Genomic DNA, 21,767 nt, shown 5'->3' on the forward strand with positions numbered 1-21,767 from the left:
TCACACCACCACTAGAGACTTAGTAGTGCTAACATTCCGAAAAATTTTGCATCAATCCCAGGATAACGCCATCATTTTAAAAATGAAATTGTTATTGCGTTGGTAATGTTTTTTCCAGATGAAATCGTGCTTTTGTTCAGATATAAATTCCCTGGCTTTATCCCCTGAATTAAGAACACGTTTAAATGTGTTCTTAATAAATCATTCATCCCGGAAAGGGGGGGGGGAGATAACAACGGCTATGTGGAATTAAAACCTTTAAAGGATTACATCGAGAAAAGCGGGGTGTATGCAGATAAATTTAGGGATTACAGTGACTTAGTAAAAGAACGGGTAAAACTGCTTTCTAGTAATGCAAAGTGAGCGCTGCGATGGCCCCTGTGCGCCGAGCCATTCCGCGCGGACGGCTGCTGTCCTGATGCGCTCCGAGGCCGCGCGCTGCTGCTCCGTCCGGCTCCCGACTCGCAAAGTCGGAAAACGAGCAGAAACCTGCGATTTTTAAATACGTAAGTGCAGGGCGTAGGATATTCCGTGAAAAAGTTTGCAAAAAGACACATAAAATGACGTGCGATGTATGCACGACAGGGAATTACAAATTGTAGCATGAATGTAAGCTACTGCCTGCCTTCGTAACCTTTACTATCAGGGAGAAGGAGAGGGAGGGAAAAAACAATTTAAACAGTATATGCTAAAATATGCTAAGGGTACTCCTCATTACCTGTATGTATATGTTACGGTCATGTTCTTTTCCCGCTGAAATAACTGAGTCAAAAATCAAGTGTGATTGATCTGAAAAATAATTATAGCGATATACTGTGAGGGAATTTTTTTTAACTATTGCTTTCATGCATGTTAAATTTGCCCCAATGTTTCGATTAGATCGTTTAAATAAAATATACACATTGTCACGTTTGTCTTGTGTTTATGTGGAATGCAGCTTCTTAATTCGTTAAAAGAAGCCCCGGACATTTGCTAAGTTATTTCAGTTATGGCTGTATTTTTAATGAATTGGTATTTTAAATGACACATTCCACAATCTCTTTCATCGTCACGAAATGAAGCATTTTTCTGTAATATTTTTACTTATGTCCATAACTTAATTTCTGTCCGTATTATAAAGATAATTAATGCGAATTTGACTTTCACTTTTACGTAGGCCTTTGTTGATATTTGACGTCAGTCGGCCAGGAGTAGAAATGGTGTTTGAAAACACGGTGTCTCTGTTGTGGAAATGCCCAGGAGGTGTATCAATGTCATGGCCACCCCTGGACTACATACCACCACCATCAATGATAATTAAATAGTAATGGCTCGCTTAAAGTAGATAGCAGTTGTGTAATAATGATGGTTAGTTAATTAGTTGTGTAACGATTGTGTAACTTTCCGCTGTCGTCTGGCTTGCTCCGGATCGGCTCCTGGCTTTATTGTCACGGTGGCGGTACTGGATTCCACGCAGAGAGGGCCTCTGGGCTGGCCCGGTAAATGCTGGTCTGAGAGGGGAACCTCTCTATGCTCAAACTGACAGATTCCTTTGGGTTAGTGAGCAGGGATTGGGGGGGGGGGGGGGCTGGGGGGGCTGGGTGTCCCCTGGGGTGGTTGATTGGAGCGGGGTGGGTAGAGAGGGGGGGGGTCTCCCACCAGGCTGATGGGGCTGTGTGGAACTCCGTAACACTTGGCCATTTGTTCCCGGGCGTTTGAAGCAGGCCGGTGCAGGCCGGACGTGGGGCGCACTCGGTGGAGCGTCCCCCGGTGGCCCCTTGTGTCTCGGCAGGGCCGCAGCCCTCTCTTCTGCCCCTTCCCCAGTGAATTTCTCAGCGCGGCATTCACTGGGGCTATTCACGGCCCGGGCCGCTGTCTCCAGCCCATTGTTAGCTCCGCCGGCGGGTTGATAACCGTGTCTCCATGTTAGAAAGGAGAAAAGACGGCAGAACACTGGAGTAGAATGCTAAGTTGCCCACCCACCACCCCCCCCCCCCCCGCAAACTTGCCACCGCGCACACCCAAATCTCGACCTCCCCAGTGCAGTCACCTGACCAGCCCATTGACCAATAGCGTCGACGCACATTTGTTTTGAGTTGTTTTTAGGCTGGAATGCCTGGGGGCCAAAGTTGGAGGGAGAGTTCCCATTCTTCCTTTGGGTCCTCCTGGGTCCCATTTGGGCCGATTGTCTTTTCATGAACTCCCATTTTTTCCAAGCTTTTGGTCCTCTGAGATTTGAGGATGGGGGGGAGGGTTATAAAGGAGTCACATGGCAGCTGGTCAGAGGTGGGGGGCTCAGGGCTTTCCTCTGCATCATCAGTAAGAGAAAATTTTTAAATCTAGAGGGAGGGGGAAAAAAAAAGACTGAAATGTGAAATGTAGTTACAGTCACAGCCTGTTTCGATGGTCTCATGGTTGTTGTTTTTTTTCCCTCGGAGCAGTGTGCTACGTGCTTAATATTTAAATAGTTTTGCCTTTTAACAAAGTGCAACAATGAGCAACATTGTGTGTCAGAGCTTTGGAAGAGCCTCACCGTCCAGTCCCGCATGGGGGGGGGGGACACAATGGCCGCTCTGTCCCCTCAGGTGGTGGGAGCGGATGTTTCAAAGCAAGAGGAAGCACCGGGCCGAATCAGGTGGCTTGCGCAGGAGCGCAGATGTGGACGCGGGGCGGGACAGCTGTGGTCATCGCGCAGGCCCCAAGCCCAGGGCCAAGCTCAATGGAGCAGTGTTACGGAACAGTGCTGCGTGTGTGTGTGTGTGTGTGCGCGCGTCCCCCTGTTTCAGTGTCAGCCTTGTTATTTATTTAGCACAACCAACAAAGCTTTTTTTTTTTTTACTTTTTTTTTGCACTTTCTTTTTGGGTCGATATTGACTGAAGTTTTTCATGTTATTTGTGTCTGAAGGACACACCTGGACCCGAATCACTAACTGTTCGGTCAGGAGTCTGGGTCCGTAGATTCCCACTGTCGCAATAGTGATCCGCGAGCTGTGTACTTGTGTTTTTGTATTTGTGCAAAAGGACGTCATCGCCGAGTTTTAACGAGCCCTTGTTTCCACTTCTGATACAAGTCCGGTGTCTATGCTGAGCTTTAGGCTTTTTCTTTTGGATTACGGAAGCGACGGAGATTAAATATGTGCATTGAGATCAAAAACGTGTTAATCTGTCAATAAATATTCATTCTTCCGTGTTTTTTTTTAAATATGGCTGGGAATAAATTGGGAATGAACGGGTCATTTGAATGTACCGTCCGAATGTTTTCTCCCAGAATTCCATTGGAATGACAGAGTTCAGTAATTTTGTGTTACTGCTGGTCTTTCCCCCTCAGATTGTTTTAGAAACATGGACGTCCTCCAAGGTAAAATGTCACTGAAAATCACATTGCGGTGACTCAGTCTAAGGAAATAAATAATAATAACAAAAACAAGACGGGAAACTATGCAGACTGTCGAAGTGATGAGTAAAGCGCTGGCAGCACCCGGGTGACGTTTCCTTGGAGGGGCTGCTGGCGGTACCTCCGCGGTCCGCGGGGCTCTCTCAGCCGGCCGGAGATACGGATCTCCCCGCTTGCCTTTGCGGTTCCTGCATGCGCCAGCGTCCACTGTACAGACGGGGGTCTCTTTCTGTGAGGTCTACGTTCTTAATAATAAAAAAACAACGAAAAAACTTTTAAGTAACGGAAGCGATTGTCAATGACAGCCCGGTCTGCGGCGTGTGTGAGTGTGAAACTTTTTTTTTTTTACCGGGTTACTTGTCTCATTGTCTTCATTAAAAATTAGCATGCCGGTGGCATATAGCGCCTTTCAGTCTCGTGGCCTTCACGCTGTCTGTTCCCTTCATGCTGTCAGTATGTTAACTGTCCCTTTTGTCTGTCCAATCGTCCCTACGCCGCGCTTTTAAATGGAAGCGTCTGGAAGAGCGCTGTTTAGTGCTTAGAAACACCACATGGGAAAATCGTTAACTATAGAAAATGTATATCGGGGAATATTTTCCAGTATTTATGGTAAACTTGAGAACCTGACAAGGACCCGTTTTTAAAAATTCTGGGTTTCTTTTTCTAAGCATCTATTGCAAAAGACCTTTTCACAGGTGAGGTGCAACTTTATTTCAACAGCACAACTTTTGTCTAGCCCTCGTGCTGGGTCTCCATTTGTCCATTATTTATTGAGTATTGACCCTCTGTCAATACCCTATCTGGCAGCTTGTGCATATGCTGTTTTATTGCTTGTGTTTATTAGCTGCCTTCTTGTTGTTTTCTTGGGTCCTTTTGTCTGCATGCTGGCTGCCCTGGTGTCCACTTCCTGCCTGTCCCCTAAGCACTATAACATACGCCAGGCTGTCCTTTCTCCTGCCTGTCATCCTTTTTTCCTTGTGTGTGCTTGCTGCAGTCTGATTGTATGCATGATACAAATCCAGTAGCCTGTGCTGCTTTCTGCGTTGATCTCCAAACAAAACAGAGACCCAAAGCATATATATCCAGGTTCTCTCCTTCTGCAGTCAGGTTAATTTGACCTTAATGTGTGTGTGTGTGTGTGTGTATGTTTTTTTTTTAAACAAATACCCCCACCACCACCACCCCCCCTTCGTCCCCAGGGCTGGTAAGCAGGACGGTGCTACAAGCCAGCAGACGTGGCAAGATGAGTGAGGCGCAGCAAACTAAAACGAAAGAGGAAGAGAATTAGAGTTGTGTACATGATGAATGCCATGTATTAGTGCCACGGGCAAAGGGGGGGCACCTTACCTTCGGCAGAGGAGTCTCTGTGGTGGGGAGGAGGCCGAGGAGGAACCGTGACAAAACTGATAGCGATCTCGAGTCCCCGGATGATCCGTCTGGGAAGTCTGTGAGGGGGATATTTTGGAAACTGGCTCCAGACAAGTGGGAAAGTGCCACTGGACTTGCACTCCTCTGACCCTGTCGATCGTCTGTGAGATTTATTTGTTTTGATATGGAAGAGTATTCCCTTCAGTGGGGATGTTCTGTAATTGACAGCCTCCCCCCTGTGGCACCCCCTGACTGATCTCAGTCAGTGTGCCCTGCTTCGTGTGTTAAGTGCATCTGAGTACGCATCCCATTTACCGGTCGTCACACCTCCCCCCACCCCCCCATGTACGAAGGCCATATCATTTCAGGGGAAACTCTGCACCAACTGTGATTGGGTGAATCGCTTTGGACGCAGTGGAGTTTGACTCTGGGCCATCGAGGCCCTGCTGGTGAGGACTGAGCCGATAGGGGAAGGAGGCATGTTTGAGAAATGGGAACAGGGCATCTTGGGAGTGAGAGTATTGATCAGCTGGGAGAGCAGGATTGAGCGTTGGACTGACCTGCTAACGCTGGCGTAGTGGTGCATTCTGGGAGCAAAGAGACCTAGTCAGGTGACCTGCATTCCGGAACTGGCGATGCCGCTCCGCGGAGTTCGAGTTCCGCGGCCGGCAGTACCAGTGCCTGTGTGTCTGTGTGTGTGCGTGTGGGTGTGTGTGTGTTTGTGTGGGTTTTATTTACCATACCGGTAGAAGAAGCATTGTTTTGGCATGCCTGTCTATGTTCTAGCCATGGAAGGATGGAGTGAAATTATGCTAATGGTTGCTAATTATGACCTTGGAGACACTCCGTGCTGCCAATTTATCTGCTTAATAAGACCCTTCTTTTTAATCTGTACATCACTACATGCTTTAAATGTTTTATGTGGGCTCTCCACCAAGACAGGTCTGCCAACTTTAAATAAAATAGCTGCTGTAACCTGCTCACCCAGGGAGTTGAATTGTATAGTAATTAGACTTCAAAGGCTTGGAGGAAAATAGACATTTTATTGCTTGAGAGGAGCTATGAAGGGCTTCTGTCGGCCCACTGAGCGGAGCCCCAGGGAGCGGCGTGCGTGCGGCGTGTGGGCCCGGCCGGCGAAAGGCCGGGATAGCTCCTTCCGGGGCGGGGGCCGGCATTTGGGCGGGAGGGTGGCGCGGGTTACAACGGACGCTTACACCTCCAGCGGGCCGGCAGAGTTCTGTGAGGGCATTGTTTCATTGTTCATCGCTTCCCAATAATTGCACCCGGCAGTCATGTGTCCACAGACAATAGCAGCGTCTGTTTGCTCCTGGTAAATCAGTAATCGGTAATATCTAACTTCAGGGTTATTGGACACTTTGGAAATTATAGTAGGAGAACTGAGCCCGAGCTTAAGCCTGGTTAAAACCTGGACTCCCCCAGCTTAGAGGATTCCCCCCAACAAGGAAGAATCTGGGGGCCTTATGCATTGGACCGGCACCTCTGGCCGGCTAATTCCTGGGTGATAAAGAAATTCTGAAACCCAACAGCTATCGATCATCGCGATCGATTGGCCCACCGATCCCCGACCTCAGAGAGAATCGGATTTAATGGGCAGCTAATGAATCTGCGGCCTTGGGCAAACAGTCACATGGTGGATGGGGAAGGGGCCGGAATTCACCCCTCTGTGTCCACAGCCGCTTCCAATGTAAAATCGCACCTTGCTATTCGCTGCTTCTCATTTCAGGACAAAAATTACCTCTTTGTATTTATCCCTGTCCCTGTGTACATAAAAACCTCATCTGTGTTTCCATGCGTATTTGTATTGAACGGAAACATCAACTCTCGGAATGCGCTTGTTTCCTCACACAAAATCACCCCTGGATATTTACTCACATTTACGCTTCGATTCAGAAGCGACACTCGGGCCGCTTATGTGTTTTACCGCGCAGTGATTTCCCGCCTTTCCTCGCCTTCTTATCCTAAACGCTTTTCAGCGTTCATCTGCACTCCTGTTCTGCCACAGCACGAAGCGGAGTCACTCCGGTTTGGCGATGAGTGTGAACACCCTCAAGCGGAGTCACTCCGGTTTGGTGATGAGTGTGAACACCCTCAAGTGGAGTCAGAGTTGCCTTAGGTCCCGGCAGGTCAGCGTGTGTGCATGGCCATGCCGCCCGCGAGTTCGGAGGAGACCTCGCCAGTTCATTTTGGTAGGGGGGGGGAGGGGTTGGACAAAGGGGCGTGGTCTGCGAAAGGCGGAGTGGTGGGAGGCGGTCTCAGCAGGGGCCGGAGTGCGGGGGTGGCCGGGGGCCGAAAACAAAAGGTTCCAGTGTGCGAGAATGAAAGGAGGTAAAGTAAACAGGTCCTGATGAGAGCTGCCCTGTGGTACGGGGGCCTGGAGTGGGGCTCCGTGGCCCTGCTGCCGTTTACACAGCTGGGCCTACCACCAGGGCCTGGAAAACCACCCCCCTGTCTAAGCCACCAAGCTCCAGATCACACAAAAAAAAAAAAATACATTTCATACAATTTGTGTACTTTCAAATTGTCCCTCCAGATTTCTATGCCGCCTTTATTCTGCATTTTCAAGTCAAATTTTTGAACAAGGGGATCATGGTTATGATAAAAAATACTAACTAATAATTATTGTCGTTACAGTCATTATATTGATTGTTACTGTGTTTTATATTACTGTACTGATTTTATTGTTTTTATTATTATGCTGGAAATTAGCTCTAGTCTTGTTTACCTGTGTCACAGCCTCGGACAGTTTATTTGGATAATTTTAGCCCTCTGCTTTTTAAATTAGACACATTATATCATGTTTGCTTTCGCGGCGGCTAGAAAGCAAATAAGTGATAAATTAGAGCTGGGAAATTGGAACTGGGCTACACGCGCAGCGCCGGTAAATCCAATAGAGAGAGGGAGGGCTTTCTTTATAGTTTACCGCGCGGAAACCTCTCTGTCGGGCAAATAGACTGGACCGAACCGGAGCCATTGTGTTCGCCGGTGTCGGCTAATCGGAACAATCTGGTGTATTAAGGTCCCCCGTGCCGACCCGAAGGATGAGCCGGTTAGCCTCGTTAGAAAAGAGCTCCGTGCGCGTAGCGGCGCTGCGGCTGTTAAAATACACACGCTGCCGGAAAGGACCGGCGGCTGGGCTGCGAGGCACGGGTATTTTATCTCTTACTTTTAATTAGAGGTGCTTCTTGCGGCTTTCATGTGACAGTCTTGTAAACAGCGTGGAAAACATATTCATTAGAGCTCCGGCGGTCTGCCTTTGTGGCGTGCCGGCTCTCTCCCGCCTGCCTGCCGCTCACTTTCATTTCTGAAACACGGCTGCATATTACCCAAGGTGATAGTGCAATAGCTTCAAGGCTGAGAAGTGCTCGGAAAAGCTCTCAGGAAGGGCAGGGAACAAGATTAAATTCTTTTTTGTAGCATATTTATTCTTCTATTCACCGGGGGAAAATTATTTGTGAAAAGACGGAGTTAACCTAATAAATACCAGGGAGCATATCTTCTCTGAGGATATCAATATTCTTACCCTGACACTTGAGACAAATCGGTGGCCTCCGCTTTCATGTGTGACGCGCCGGGCCTTCGTTTTTGGGGATGACTCACCGGTGGGGCCCAGATTTCACGTGGATGCTGTCAGAATCGATCGAGGCTGGACTCCTCTCGGCGAGGCTGAAATCCACACCCCCACGGCAAGGACAGACATTCAGCATTCGCAATTTTCTGTGCGAGTACCAGATATTGTGTATATTAGGAAGCCTTCGAATAACTTAATGGTGAATGATTATTAATGATTTTATTATAGGTGTTGTTATCGTTTGATTTATTTTCCGTTACATTTATCCAGTAAATAATAATAATGAGTCCGAAGGTTGTTCTAGGAAACACGGGACGCAGGGAGGGGACATCTAGCTGGGATAATTTTAAATATTATTATTCATTATTTCTTAATATTATTGGGATTACTCTGTAGCAGCGTTAATAACTATGTGTGACTATTTTGAATAACTGTCTGTTTAAAAATTATTTTTAGTTGTTATTATTGAGTTTCATTACAGCTTTCGGGAAGGTAATAGCGAGTCGGGATGTGGGCTGCTATTTATATTAAGTTTCTGTGTAATTTTACGGTGGGGGTGGGTAGGGGCGCAGGATAAAGTTGGAGGGGTTAAGCAGTCACAGTGCAGGACGGTGTGCGTCTCCTACGCCCTCCGCTCTGCGCATGTGTTCGCAGGACGTCTCAGTCACTCGCTTTCTCTCTCTCGCTCGCTCCCACTCTATTCCAGGATGTCTTCCAAGCGACCAGCCTCTCCATATGGGGGAACAGATGGAGAGGTAGTCATGGCGACCAGCAGACAGAGATTGGAAGATGAGGAGAGTGATGGACAGCCTGTCATTCACTTGCCCCTAAACTCCTACAGCAGCAAGGCGTCCCCCCGGTCCCTGGACAGCCCGGCCAGCCTCCACAACTCCACGGTAGGACCCCCCCCACACACACACACCCAGATCCCTTGGTCTACCCCTCAGCAGATCTTTTGGGGATTCTCCCTGTCCCCAAACCCTCTTCTGTGTGACAGGACAAGCTTCATGCTAGCATCCCTAAGAAACACACCTGGGCGTGTTTGTTACAGTGGCGCCGCCCTTGTGGTGGGTTCTGTTGGCAGGAACTTTGCTGTTTGCTCTAGGGACTTTAGACCCCAGCTGCACATTTGAGTCCAAGGCATCATGACTGGCAGCCACTTCACGCGCTCTACATGGGTTTGCGTGCCGTCCACCCGGAGTGTTGATCTGCGGTCACTGTGTGGCCTTGTGTGTGTGTGTGTTTGTGTAGTTGTGTGAACTCAGCAACCTCCTCACATGGAAGCGCATCTGAACACAACAACAGGCAGGGCTGACCCAGTCACGGTATCTCCCAGATAAACACGTCCACAGAGCGTAGACTTTGGACAGCCATGCAGGACAGAGGTTCAGTCCCCAAGAGTCCTTAATCATAAGTTAATTTCGTAATTAACATGATGATTACGGGTCTTACAAGGGAATTACTGGACTCTGAACTTGGAATTGTCTCTCATTATAAAAACCAAAGTCACCCTTCATTCCTTCATTCGTTTTCTGCTCTTTCTGTTTCAATCTCGCCCACTCTCTTCCTTCTTCCTCCTCTCTCTCTCTCCCTTTCCAGTTGTCAAGGTGCTTTACTGGCATGGAGTTAAGGTGTTATTGCCAAAGCAGTTAAAACAATAAAAATAGGGCGATTACAATGAGGATATCATAGCCCTCTGGCTCTGTGGAGCCTGACATTCTGTGCTTTGTACAGTAGCACACTCTAAATTTGTCCTCGGTAAATTGGGGACTTATTGTTTTGACTTGAGAATCCGTGCGTGTGGTGCATGTGTTTCTGATTATGGGCTCTGCATTGAATGCTCTCAGCCCCTCCGTTCTTGCATGCCTTCAGCCCGCAATAACATACTGGGTCTGTCTCTGGTTGCTGGCTGCCTTATCAAGACTCGCTCCTGGTGCCTTTGACCCGGGTGGTCGTGACAGGCGTTACCTAAACGGGAACGGCACGTGCCCAAATGGGCAACCCGTGGTTACATTCCTTGCGTTGTTGAAATAACTACAGTAGTGCAGTATCCTGATGTTTCAATTTATTTACAAATTTGCCGGGCTATATATGCATACTCTAGTAGTACACAGAAATACAAAATGTACACAGAAACAGCAGCAGGAACATCAAGTACCGAAAGGGAAGTTTTACAGCGGGTCTCCCCCGATTCTCGACATTATGGGAGCTGGTCCGTAAAATAATGAAGTATGAAAGAGTGCGAAAGAAAATGAAATTACAGGGTACCACTCAAATGATACCAAATGTAATTCAGTTTGTGAGCGCTGAAGGGGGCCTCGCAAACACACATTACGGACATTACACTAACGAATCCTCCTAACAATTTAGATAAAAATTATGAATCTCCGTGATCATAAATCAGCATTATTATTATCATTACTAAAACAAAACAAGTAATAATAATAATAACAACATATTCATGATAATTAAAATGTCAAAATAACACAATATTATAATGGCCATTCTTGTTTTGAATATTATTGTTATTGTTGTTTTGTTACATTTATTTTATTTTGGTAGCTAATGAAACTGACTATAGTAGTTTTTTGTTTCTTTTTATGGCTAATATATTTTAAATGTTTATTTTGTATCATAATTACCTTACTCGTAAATCGCGATGGAAGACTTCATCCAACTCCAGCAGCAAACGAAAAAAAAATGTTTTTCTGCAAACCTCTCAAATCTCCAAACGTGAAATATGAATTTAATCCTTTGACTGACACCTCAAATGGAAAAGGGGGAAAAGCCCGTATATTGACGTGGATTATTATGTGCTACCCATCTCGTGGAGGGGTGGATTTTTGGAGCGGGCTGGCATGTGTAAGAGGCGAAGTTTGTCGGGGCTTTAGCACCAATCCGCTCGGCGCTGACTGGCAGCGGAGTTGAGTGAGGGGGAGATTTACATGCGGGAACTCCGAGGGGCTTTGTCACGGCAATTGTATAAAGTGATATACAGTGTAAATCGACTCCGCGTGTCCCTGGGTAGCGGCTGGTTTACAGGCGCTAGCGAGAGGAGATTACTGCTTTATCTTGTCATACTAAATTAACACGGCAGCGCACACTTCAGCACCGCTGACCTCTTCATCTGGAGCCGCCGCAGCTCGGAGAGGAACAGAGCGGTATTTAAAGGCGCCGTCCTGCGGGAGTAGGCTGTGTGTGTGTGTGTGTGTGTGTGTGTGTGTGTGTGTGTGTGTGTGTGTGTGTGCGAGCGCGCGTGCATGTGTGTATCAGTCTGTGTTAAAAGGCTTGCTTGTTCTCCCTTTTTGCCCCCCCCTCCCCCTGAGATTACAGTACAGACCGCATCTTTTACAAATGAAGGGAGGGAATGTATTTACACGCAGGTGATAATATCCAGGTGATAATTAATTCCTTTTTGTCTGATTAATGAGCGGGCCTCGCCAGACAGGACTAAACGGAGAAAATTCGTTCACCCACCCATTTCATGTCCAATTTCTGTGAGTACTGTTTACTTAAAAATTAAACGCGAACTTGACAGTTTTACAAATTCGTTCTCCGAGATAATAATTGGATTACGGTTTATAAGTAACACAAACATTATGATTGTGCACCGGCCTGTAACAATTTATTTTAGTACCCTGTATTATAAATGTTTAATGAACACATTTATGAGTAGCTGAATAACACTTAATTGGCGCACTTAAAATGAAGCGTGACTAACGGACTTTATTGATACTGTAGCTCTTTTAAAACAAACAAAATCGTAGCGTGGAATTTTACTTTTTGGAAGTTTTCAGTTAAGTTTTAATAATTCCGTTGAGCGTGATTCTACAAGAGCTTCGGGGGTTTTGGAAGACAGTGTATTTAATTATCAGATTGAATGTATGCACAAGTATTTGCGCATGTAATATAAGCATTTACAATGACAATAATTAATGACTTTTAAATTATTTTAGGACTATTTGTAGGCCTGTATCTCCCGCCTCTGTGGTAATATCCCTGCGTATAATAAATTAATGAAGATGACTAGTAAAAATGATCACACTGCATATAGTTGTTGTTTATTTTAACTAACTGTGCAAAATCTATAAATTTTCATCTTTAAATTCGATACTTATCGTGGTGTTTCATTACTCCCTCCGACCGATAGAGAATTCCCCGGGGCGTGCTGCTCTCTGGGCCGACTCTGGTGTAAACTGTCAGCGCCGTTCAGCGCTGGAGGTAAGGCAGTTATCTGTGAAAAGTGCTTTTTCGGCACAGGTTTCGCAGGCTTTGAAATCTCTGCGGCCCTGTCGCCGACTCAAACGGCTCGGAATCGAAGCTGACAATCGCGCTCCTCAGCCGGCGCGCTGATCGGGGGGTGTGCGCCGGGGGACCTTAGAGCTGGAGCGCGAGAGGGTGGGGGCTGGGGGTGGCATCCCGGCTCATTCCTGCTTATTCCACCTTCCTTCCGTTATGCATGCGTGCAGCGTTTTGGCGCGTTAGAGGCATTTGCTATTGTCTGCAGTAATCAAGGTCAGATGCCCCATTCTATCTAGCACACTCCGAGACGGGCCAAAATTTGTTCCCAGACAGCTGTTTAAAAATTAAAAGGTCCATTGTAAACTCCTGAGTGCTGGTCACACTCTATCAGTTTCTTATTTTCTGTTTAATTTCTGTTCAACAAATTCCCCCCGCCTTATTTATTTATATAGTTTCTAGGGAGTCCCTGCGTGATATCTGGGTTTTTTATCTTTTATATTTTTTTCTTCTTCTCAGCTGCAGGAGACAGGCCCTTACATGGTATCCGTTTTTATTTTTTTATTTTATTTTTTTGTACTCCGCTTCACTGGAAGATGAAGGAACAAAGGAGAAAAGGAACATGAGCAGCAGCATCTGTTTTGGCTGAGGGAAAGAAATAGCATTTAGATTTATTGGCAAGTGTTAAGTGTGTTTAAATATGCTCCTGTCACAGATGAGCTTAAAAAGACAAAAGTTGTTTAATTCTGTTCCCATGCTGGAGCGCTAAAGGGATAAAGTGAGATAGAGGGGAGAGCAGCACAGTTTTGTACTTTGTTACAGTCATTTGGAATAGAACTGACATCTGCAAACTAAAGCAGAACCACCCACACCAGACGGATTTCAGATCGACCGCGTATAAATACACGCATGTACACACGCGCGGGCACGCACGCGGACCGGCGCGCACACACGCGACCGCAAATGCGTGGACAGACGGTCCGTGCACACGCGTAAATGCGCGCGGATACGCGCGCACATACGCACGCATATAGACATGCGGCCGCGCGCGCACACGCATGCACACAGTGTGTAACGGTGCTCCGTGCCAGCATACGTGCACACAGGCAGAGCGCACACACAGAAGCACTTGACGAGAAGGCTGGCAGTTCTGTTGTTTGGATCTGGAGGCACCGGTACAGGGTGTAAGTGTTAAATTTCACCTCCACCTGCGCTGGCGGCATGTGAGTCTTCTGGCAGGTTTATGCGGTGAGTTTCAGAACTAGCGATTCAACAGTGTGTTGTTTATATGGTACTGATGAACACTAATCGTTATAGATTTGCATTTCTCTCCTTTATTTATTTTTAATTCCCGATCTCTCTCTCTCTTCCTCTCGCTTCACTCTTTTCTCTATGACAAGCCCAGTTTTATTTCGTCCTCTGTCCGCCCCACATAAAGAAGTTTGCTGTTTGATTTTCAACAGACGCATCATCACTCCACGTGTCCTCCTGTATTTTTATTTTTTTTTTGAAGTGGGTGAGTGAACCACAACCCCGCTGCAAACCAAAACAAGAAGATGGACCTTTTTTTTCCCCGCAGTCTTGTGCTTCCATTTTCCTTTGTTTTCTTTTTTTTCGATACATTTTCTAGAAATAAAGGGTGCTGCTTTTTTAAGTAGGCAGCGGATTAAAGAAATCGGATGTGACAGGTGTGACTCTGCTCGTAAAATGCGTGCGGCGCTGATGTAGGGCGAGTCAGACCCGCGAGCTGGCGCCCCCTGTCTCTTTCTGTGGCTTCTCCTCCCCCTTTCTATCGCTAAGAATCACCAGCTGTTGATCCGATGCCCTGCCGGAAAAATTTACCTGGCTGGCCACAATCGCCCACCGATGGTGGCGTTTCCTGGGCAAAGTGTCCAGCGAGCGCATACGAAAAGGTGGAGCCAATCAGACTCAGAGGAGAGAGAGAGACGTGGGTCAGGTCTCCCACTGGTCGGGCCAAACGGACTGGGTCTGTCCGGTTTTCTCAGGCCTAGGTAATTAATTTGCGGACAGCTTCCCCAAAACACCGCCTCAGGAATGGGGTGTATTGTGCACTGAAGACAAACACTTCCCAGTGCAGAGAGAAAAAACAAAGCACTTTAATCAGGCTCAGTATTTTTTTATTTTTTTATTTTTAAAAAAAAAAAAGAACGTGTGAATCAGTGTAAAAATATTCCAGAATTCTTGCCGTTTAAGTGTCGCGGTCCACCAAGTGCATGCATGCAACTTCCGAGGCAGCATCTGCGACAGTCCGAAACACTACGATCGTCCCGGGCAGCCAGCCGCTCTCCTACCCGCAAGGGATCCGTCCTAATGAGGCCACGGGGAGCAATGTTCGTAAGGCCCACCCTCCCCCCGCCCCGGACTCTTACGCGACCCTGAGACTAAGCTGAGCTGAGTCCTGGCCGTCCACCCACCGAGTCTTGAAGGTGTCTATGAATCCATTACCGAAGGTGTCGACGTATTAAACAGGAAGCGTGTGATTTGTAGGCAGGGTGACGGAGAGAAGCAACACTCCTCCTGTCGGGTGTGAGAGTCGCATGCCGGGAGCCCTGGCACTCGGCCGCCACCACGGAGAGCCGCCGAGCCGCGCCGGGCCCAAAGCGAGATCTGCCCGGGGCTGCGTGCCACCCCAACTCTCTGGCTGCCCCCCACTCCTGTCACCTTCCCTCCGAAGCCACGGCCCGCGCGTCCCGGGTTCCAGTTAGCGATTAGCGCCGGATACGAGAGATCAGTGCACCGGGAGATACTTTCGTCCCGAGTGCTGGAAGCCTGTCTGAGTGTGTTGTTCTGGGCCGCTGCAGGGCTTTTAGGCGTTAGCCCCCGCGAGCGTGCGGCGGTAGCGGGCCCAGCCAGGCCTGCTCTGGATAATCCCAGCATCCCGCCGACTGGGATTACCCCCGCCGGCCCATGTGCCCGCCTACCCTGTCAGCCGCCCAAGTGACGAGATTAACCCTCGTTAACCAAGCCGGACTATTGACCTCGACCGCAAATACCTGACTTGTTCTGTAATTAAACTTAAAATAAATATCCTGCTTTCTGGGCGGAAGCCAGGCATGGATTTGTAGAGATCTGAGATCTGTGTGGGCTGCAGGAATCGACCCAGGCCGGTGCAGGCCTAAGGTCTTTGTTCTGGGGACGCTGTTACCACATTAAACGCCAGTGTTTTTATTACACCTAGGAGATTTATACAGTATAGCAGAGTTACGCTTCAAGGTTACTGTACTCTATTAGAGGTCATTGTTCTGCATTAATACTGGCTGCCGTCAGCCATGACAGTTAGGCACTTTTTAACGTTATTCGTACAAATGGGGCATCCTCAGATAAGGATCCCCGGAGCTGGCAAAGTGCTGGGTCCATCGTTCAAAGGAAAACTTTGTCTCGGGAATGAGAGGGTCTCCTCTCTTCATCGCTGTCTGAGGTCCAACTCGCTTTCATGTTTCCTTCAGCATTGGGGTCCAAATTGCCCAAATTGCGAGTCTCGGAAACTGGCACCCCGCAGCGTCTCTGGATGAAAGTGGTGGAATGGCGGGAAAGTGGGTGGAGTTGCATGGGCCCCGCCCTCCTGAGATCCAGGCCTCTCCTCACACCTTCTTTGCTTCTTCTCTCTCCAACAGGAGCACGAGGGCGGCAAGGGGGCGCCACTGAGTCCTTACGCCCAGCACACCTCTTCTACCTCACCCGCCAAGACGGAGGACGGCGGGCGGCCGGGCAGCGAGCCCAACGCCGTGGCGACGACGGCGGGCATGGCGGGCACGCCCGAGAGGCGCAAGGGCAGCTTGGCGGACGTGGTGGACTCTTTGAAGCAGCGCAAGATGGAGGAGCTGATCAAGAATGAGCCAGAAGGTGAGCACGTCCCAAAGGGCCATGTTTATCACCGTAACATAACTTCTGACTGTTATGTGGATTATTACGGACGTTCTGTGTAATTACAGTATATGTGCTGAAGGGGGAAGAAAGCTCCGCCTTTCTGAGCGATAATTAGCGCTTGAGTTGAGGGCGGAGCCTGAGGTGCGGTCAGGTGGTTAGCAGCCATGTTCACGCCGCAAGACTCTCATCCACTCGTTATCCCTCTGCCCTTAATCTCGCCGGAACATTCCGTGTGAACTCCCCAGTGAGCGCTCATTCACGCATCTTATGTTTAGCTGTTTCTCATTAGTGTCAGTAATCATCCTCTGACCCGCCCCCACCCCAGTTCTCCCCAGTTTCCGGCAGTTTCCTTAAGGTAATTCTGCTGTGTGTTGGCGGCTGATTGGCTCTCCAGGAGGAGGCTTATATATCGGTGTTTTTGTCCAGTCTGGCTCCGAGATCTGCTTCAGCACAGCTGCCCTAGATATCGCCCTGTTATCCATTATTATTGTTGTTGTTTTGTAGCTGAGCAGATCTATTAATAAGTGACTCACATATCACCCTCCTCCCCCCTAACTTTACCCACATATGAAGTTAGAGCCGCCGCAACCCCCCTGCCCACCTCCTCCGGCATTTTAGTCAGGCAGTTCTGAGGGCACCCTCCTTATCGGCCATGACTGACAAATTCCCGCTATCGGGCCGCTCTCGACTCGCACCTTTGTCCTGGAGAGATGGCATCAGCTGTGTGGGCCGATCATCAGCCGCGTTTTGCATATTTATTGCGGGGCTGATTGTGCTGGGTCCGCCGACTTTCTCCTTTCGTTCCCCATCAAGCAGGGACAGCGACGGCTGCTTCCTCGCCCGGACCGCCGTCGGACCCTCGGAGTAGCGCGTCTCCGCATTTTCCGAGGCGTCCCCCCCCCCCACCTCTCCCGAGTTCCCACGCTCTGCCGCGGCGCCCTCCCGCCTATTCCGGGGCCGCGGTCGGAATCGTGAGCGGAGCGGTGGGGGGGAACAAGGCGAGCTTTGGCCGGGGCCTCTGATTTCCATATGGCCTCACTGCCAGGCCTTAGCGCTGCGTCACACGCCCGTGTGCGAGTACCTTCACACTGCTGAGCGCGCCGTAGTTACAGGGTATCTTTCCACTGTGACATCACAGAGCAAAGGATCGATATTCATACCATTTCTAGAAAGTCCTGAGAACGGCCCACGAGTCCAGCTCGGTCTACGTGCCACAAACTATTTAGCGGTGGGTATACAACAATGACCAGGACCTGCGAGATGTGTATCCACACGCATAAGGGTTCTGAAACGCATGTGTTTGAACATCTTCAGCCATTTTTATGATTTTGTTTTCCCCAGATGTGGTAATGATGTCACACACAGTGCTGGCTCTCTGTTTGTACTTTTGTCACATCTAGTGAGGCAACGAAAAAAATCCACCCTCGACGTGGACAGTCTTGTTGTGATGCTGAGAGAGAAGTTAACTTGGGATGTTCTGTTAGTCTCCCCACGCTCACCGAATGGCACCGAGGTCTCGCCTGCCCACCCGGCTGCGTGGCTCATGTTAGCGTTTAGGGGGAACTGAGGAGAGCCAAGAGGAAAAAGGCTAATGAGGGGGAGGGGCCTCAGTCTGCCTGGACACCTTAGCAGCTAGCGGCAGTCCGCAGTGAGAGATTAACCAAGGCCTTAATCCTCATAAAGGGAGCGTGTTGTTGTTTCCCTGCCTTCACACACACACACGCACACACACGCGCGCGCACGCACATGTAGGGTAAACATATCCTTATGGGGACCGCTCATTCATTTCAATGGGAAAAATGCTAATGCTAACTATGACAACCTTAACCCCTACCCTGCCCTAACCATAACCATAAGTAACCAAACAAAATACAAGAGTTTTTGCATTTTTAGTTTTTTCATAGCAGTCACCGATTTTTATAAAATAGAATTTTCCCTTATGGGGACCAGGAAACCGGTCCCCATAAGGGAAAAAAACGGATATTTATCACGTTATGGGGACATTGTGTCCCCATAAGGATAGGTAAACCCGCTCGCATTTTTCCGGCTCTGGGCTGGATCGGTTACTCGGCACCGAGGAAGCTCTGCGCTCTGGCTACTAAGCGGGCCGTAAAGATAAAGGTAGCAAAAAACGAACGGGTGAGCTTCTTTTCTGTGACCCCGCCCATCGAGCTCTGGCCCCGCCCACCCAGAGGCTGCCAGGCACAGTCAGGCACGCCCCATGTGCCCCCCTCCCCAGGAGCGAGGCAGTGCCCCTTGCTGACTTCACTGCACCTGCAGCCGGTGTGGATACTGGGTCACCCCAGCAACCCCCCCGCCCCGCCCCTACCCAGTGCGGGCAGCAGGGTCTGACACGGCGCCAGAAGCTGGGCAAGACCAGCGCTACCAGCTGGCCCAGTAATAAATTACAGCTGCTCGTGTCCCTAATCGCCTGTAACTGTTCACCTTGTGTCTAGTCCTGCTTCTGGATTCCACTTCCTTACGCCATGTTTCCTCCACCAGACATCCATCTTACATCTCCCACTAGAGCTATCCATTCTCGACCTGCAGAAATCATGTCCCCCTCTCCTCCGTTATTCCACTATTCTTCTTTTTCCTCTCCTCCTGCTTCTTTTCCTCTCGCCATCCGACGTTCTCCCTCCCCTGTCCGCCTTGCTCATCCCTCCTTTCTTCCCCCCACCTGGTGTCCCGGTGACCCAGTGAACCACGGCCGGCCCAGCTGCATGTGTGTGGTGGGGGGGGGGGGGGGGGGGTAGTGGAGTGAAGATGAGGTGTAGTAGGGCAGAGTCTGTGTGTCTGTGTGTGAGCGTGTGTGTGTGTGTGTGTGTGTGTGTGTGTGTGCTTTTATTTATAAAGAGCGGGTATCTGGAGCCCAAACAGCCAAGGTGGGAGGGGTCCTCATCACCCCCCCCCCCCATTGCTGGACTCTCCCAGGATCTGCCTCATGTTCAGATGATGCAGGTTTATCCGTCTATTGCAGTGTTTCTCAGCCCAGTCCTCGGAGACACCCAGACAGTCCACATTTTCATTCCCCCCCTGTCCTAACACACCCGTACCAGGTATTCGGTGTTCTTGATTGGCTGGGAGCTGGGAGGGAGCAAGAATGTGGATTGTCAGAGGATCCCCGCGGCCTGGGCTGAGAAACACTGGTCTTTTGGATCTGTCAGAAAATCCGCTACACTTAGATCTTGACTCTTTACTCTGTAGACCCCACCTAAGCCGGGCCTCTACGATGCCATGAGGAAGCTTGGTTCCCTGGTGCTGGTGTAGGAGATGCCCATACTTGGCTCTCAGAGATATGTGGGGCACAGATGTTTGGGGCCTGAGGGCAGGCGTAGCGCTGTCTAGATGGGTGTGGCAAGAGTGATTCATGGAGAGCGTGTTCAGGAAGGTCCCAGACATACGGATCTGGAAGGGCCTGCCGGCCGGGTTCTGGTGCCGTGGGAAGCAGAGATCCCTAGCCGAGTGCTGGCCTCTAGATGTGATTTATGTGGGCAGGATCTTTCTGAGAGAAGGGAGGTGTAATTCGCAGAAGGTCAGGATTAATTGATCTCAGTATGTATCGCTGATGCCGGGACATTAACGTACGTTAGAGTTCCATTCCTGGTGTGAAAGACAATCCTGCAAAGAAAAATTTGTCGTTACATTGCACACTTGGTGATCCCTGTTCAGATGTATTTCCATCTTCCATAACTGCTTATCCAGTTCAGAGTGGATGCGATGTTAGTCCATCGATAGAGACATGCGCACAACCATGGCCTGGGCCGTCCGGAGACGCTGTGCCACCTTAACCGCATGTTTTTGGGCTGCGGGTAGACAGTCTGGATCTGACCGCTTAGCTTCCAGAAGAGACCAAGTCTGACCGAGGCCAGAGTGACAGGCTGTGGTTTAAACTGTGAGGCTGCTTTCCGGCTTGCCAGCCCAGCTTGGGGTCAGGCATGAGGGCGGGGGGTTGGGGGGGGGGGAGGGAGGGCAGCTTTGAAGCGGGCGGGTATTGGAGTGAGTCACAGATAACAGACAGACAGCCTTTCATCAGCGAGGAAGCCAGCCCCCGGGAGGAGTAGGGGGAGCAGCAGGAGGAAGAGGCCCCTCTAACTGTCCACATGTGTGGGAGCCTCAGGAGGGGGGGTGGCGTTGGAGTGGGGGAGACTTGGTGAGTAAGTAGCGTGGAGGTTGTCATGTTTGAGTAAGAACAGTGTCGATGACACCCATGTCTTTGAGGGTCGTCTCCCCGTGGGCTGATGATCAGGCTCTGTGACAGGGCCCCGTTTGTAGCTCAAGGCCCCTCTTATGACCTGAGGCCCCGTCTGTGACTCAAGGCCCCGTTTGTAACTCAAGGCCCCTCTTATGACCTGAGGCCCTGTCTGTGACTCAAGGCCCCGTTTGTAACTGAAGGCCCCTCTTATGACCTGAGGCCCTGTCTGTGACTCGAGGCCCCATCTGTGATCTGAGGCTTTGTCTTTCACTTATGGCCCTTTTTATGACCTGAGGCCTTGTCTGTGACCTAAGGCCCTGTCTGAGACCTGAGGCCCCGTCTGTGACCCGAGGCCCCATCTGTTATCCAAGGCCTCGTCTGTAAGTCGAGGCCCCTTCTGTGACCTGAGGCTCTGTCTGTGACCCAAAGCCTCATCTGTGATCAGAGGCCCTGTCTCTGACCTGAGGTCCCGTCTGCGATCCAAGGCCCCGTCTGTGACCCGAGGCCTTGTCTGTGACCCGAGGCCCTGTCTGCGATCCGAGGCCCTGTCTGTGACCCGAGGCCCCGTCTGTGACTCGAGACCCCATCTGTGACTCTAGACTCCGTCTGTGATCCAAGGCCCCGTCTGTGACCCGAGGCCCTGTCTGTGACTCGAGACCCCATCTGTGATCTGAGGCTTTGCCTGTCACTCATGGCCCCTTTTATGACCTGAGGCTCTGTCTGAGACGTGAGGCCCCGTCTGTGACTCTAGACTCCGTCTGTGATCCAAGGCCCCGTCTGTGACCCGAAACCCCGCCTGTGATCCGAGGCCCTGTGGTCTGTGGTCTGGGGACTCGTTCTTGTCATGGGTTGGAGACCTCATTTATGATCTAGGGCCCCGTTTTGTGATGGGGGCCTCAGCAGTCTAGCTGAAGGAGAATAAAGAGGGAGGCGCGGAGCTGATGTAAAGGAGCTGGTGCCGCCGGATCTTCCTCCCCAGGGACAGGCTCTCAGGAACCACTGTCACCCAGTGCCAGTGAAGAGCGAGTGGCGCGGGGAGCGGCTGACTCACAGGCTGAGCGTGGGAGAGGACAAACCTGCCCATGTGATTTCCACCATTTGGTAGCAATTAGTTT

The 21,767-nt window shown here is 49.7% G+C and overlaps 1 protein-coding gene across 11 annotated transcripts in view; it reads left to right on the forward strand.

The window, feature by feature from the left end:
* sox5 (SRY-box transcription factor 5) overlaps positions 1-21,767 on the forward strand; it is a 153,288-nt gene that overhangs the window by 80,638 nt on the left and 50,883 nt on the right. For 10 of the 11 annotated variants that reach the window (XM_072709597.1, XM_072709598.1, XM_072709599.1 and 7 more), the window contains 2 exons: positions 9,037-9,226; positions 16,205-16,433. In XM_072709597.1, coding sequence (XP_072565698.1) covers positions 9,037-9,226; positions 16,205-16,433 — 419 coding nt within the window. Of the gene's footprint in view, positions 1-7,841; positions 8,530-9,036; positions 9,227-16,204; positions 16,434-21,767 lie in introns of those variants that run through there. The other variant, XM_072709602.1, reaches the window with a different exon arrangement.

Source organism: Paramormyrops kingsleyae, chromosome 1, assembly GCF_048594095.1.
Source record: "Paramormyrops kingsleyae isolate MSU_618 chromosome 1, PKINGS_0.4, whole genome shotgun sequence".
NCBI lineage: Eukaryota > Metazoa > Chordata > Actinopteri > Osteoglossiformes > Mormyridae > Paramormyrops > Paramormyrops kingsleyae.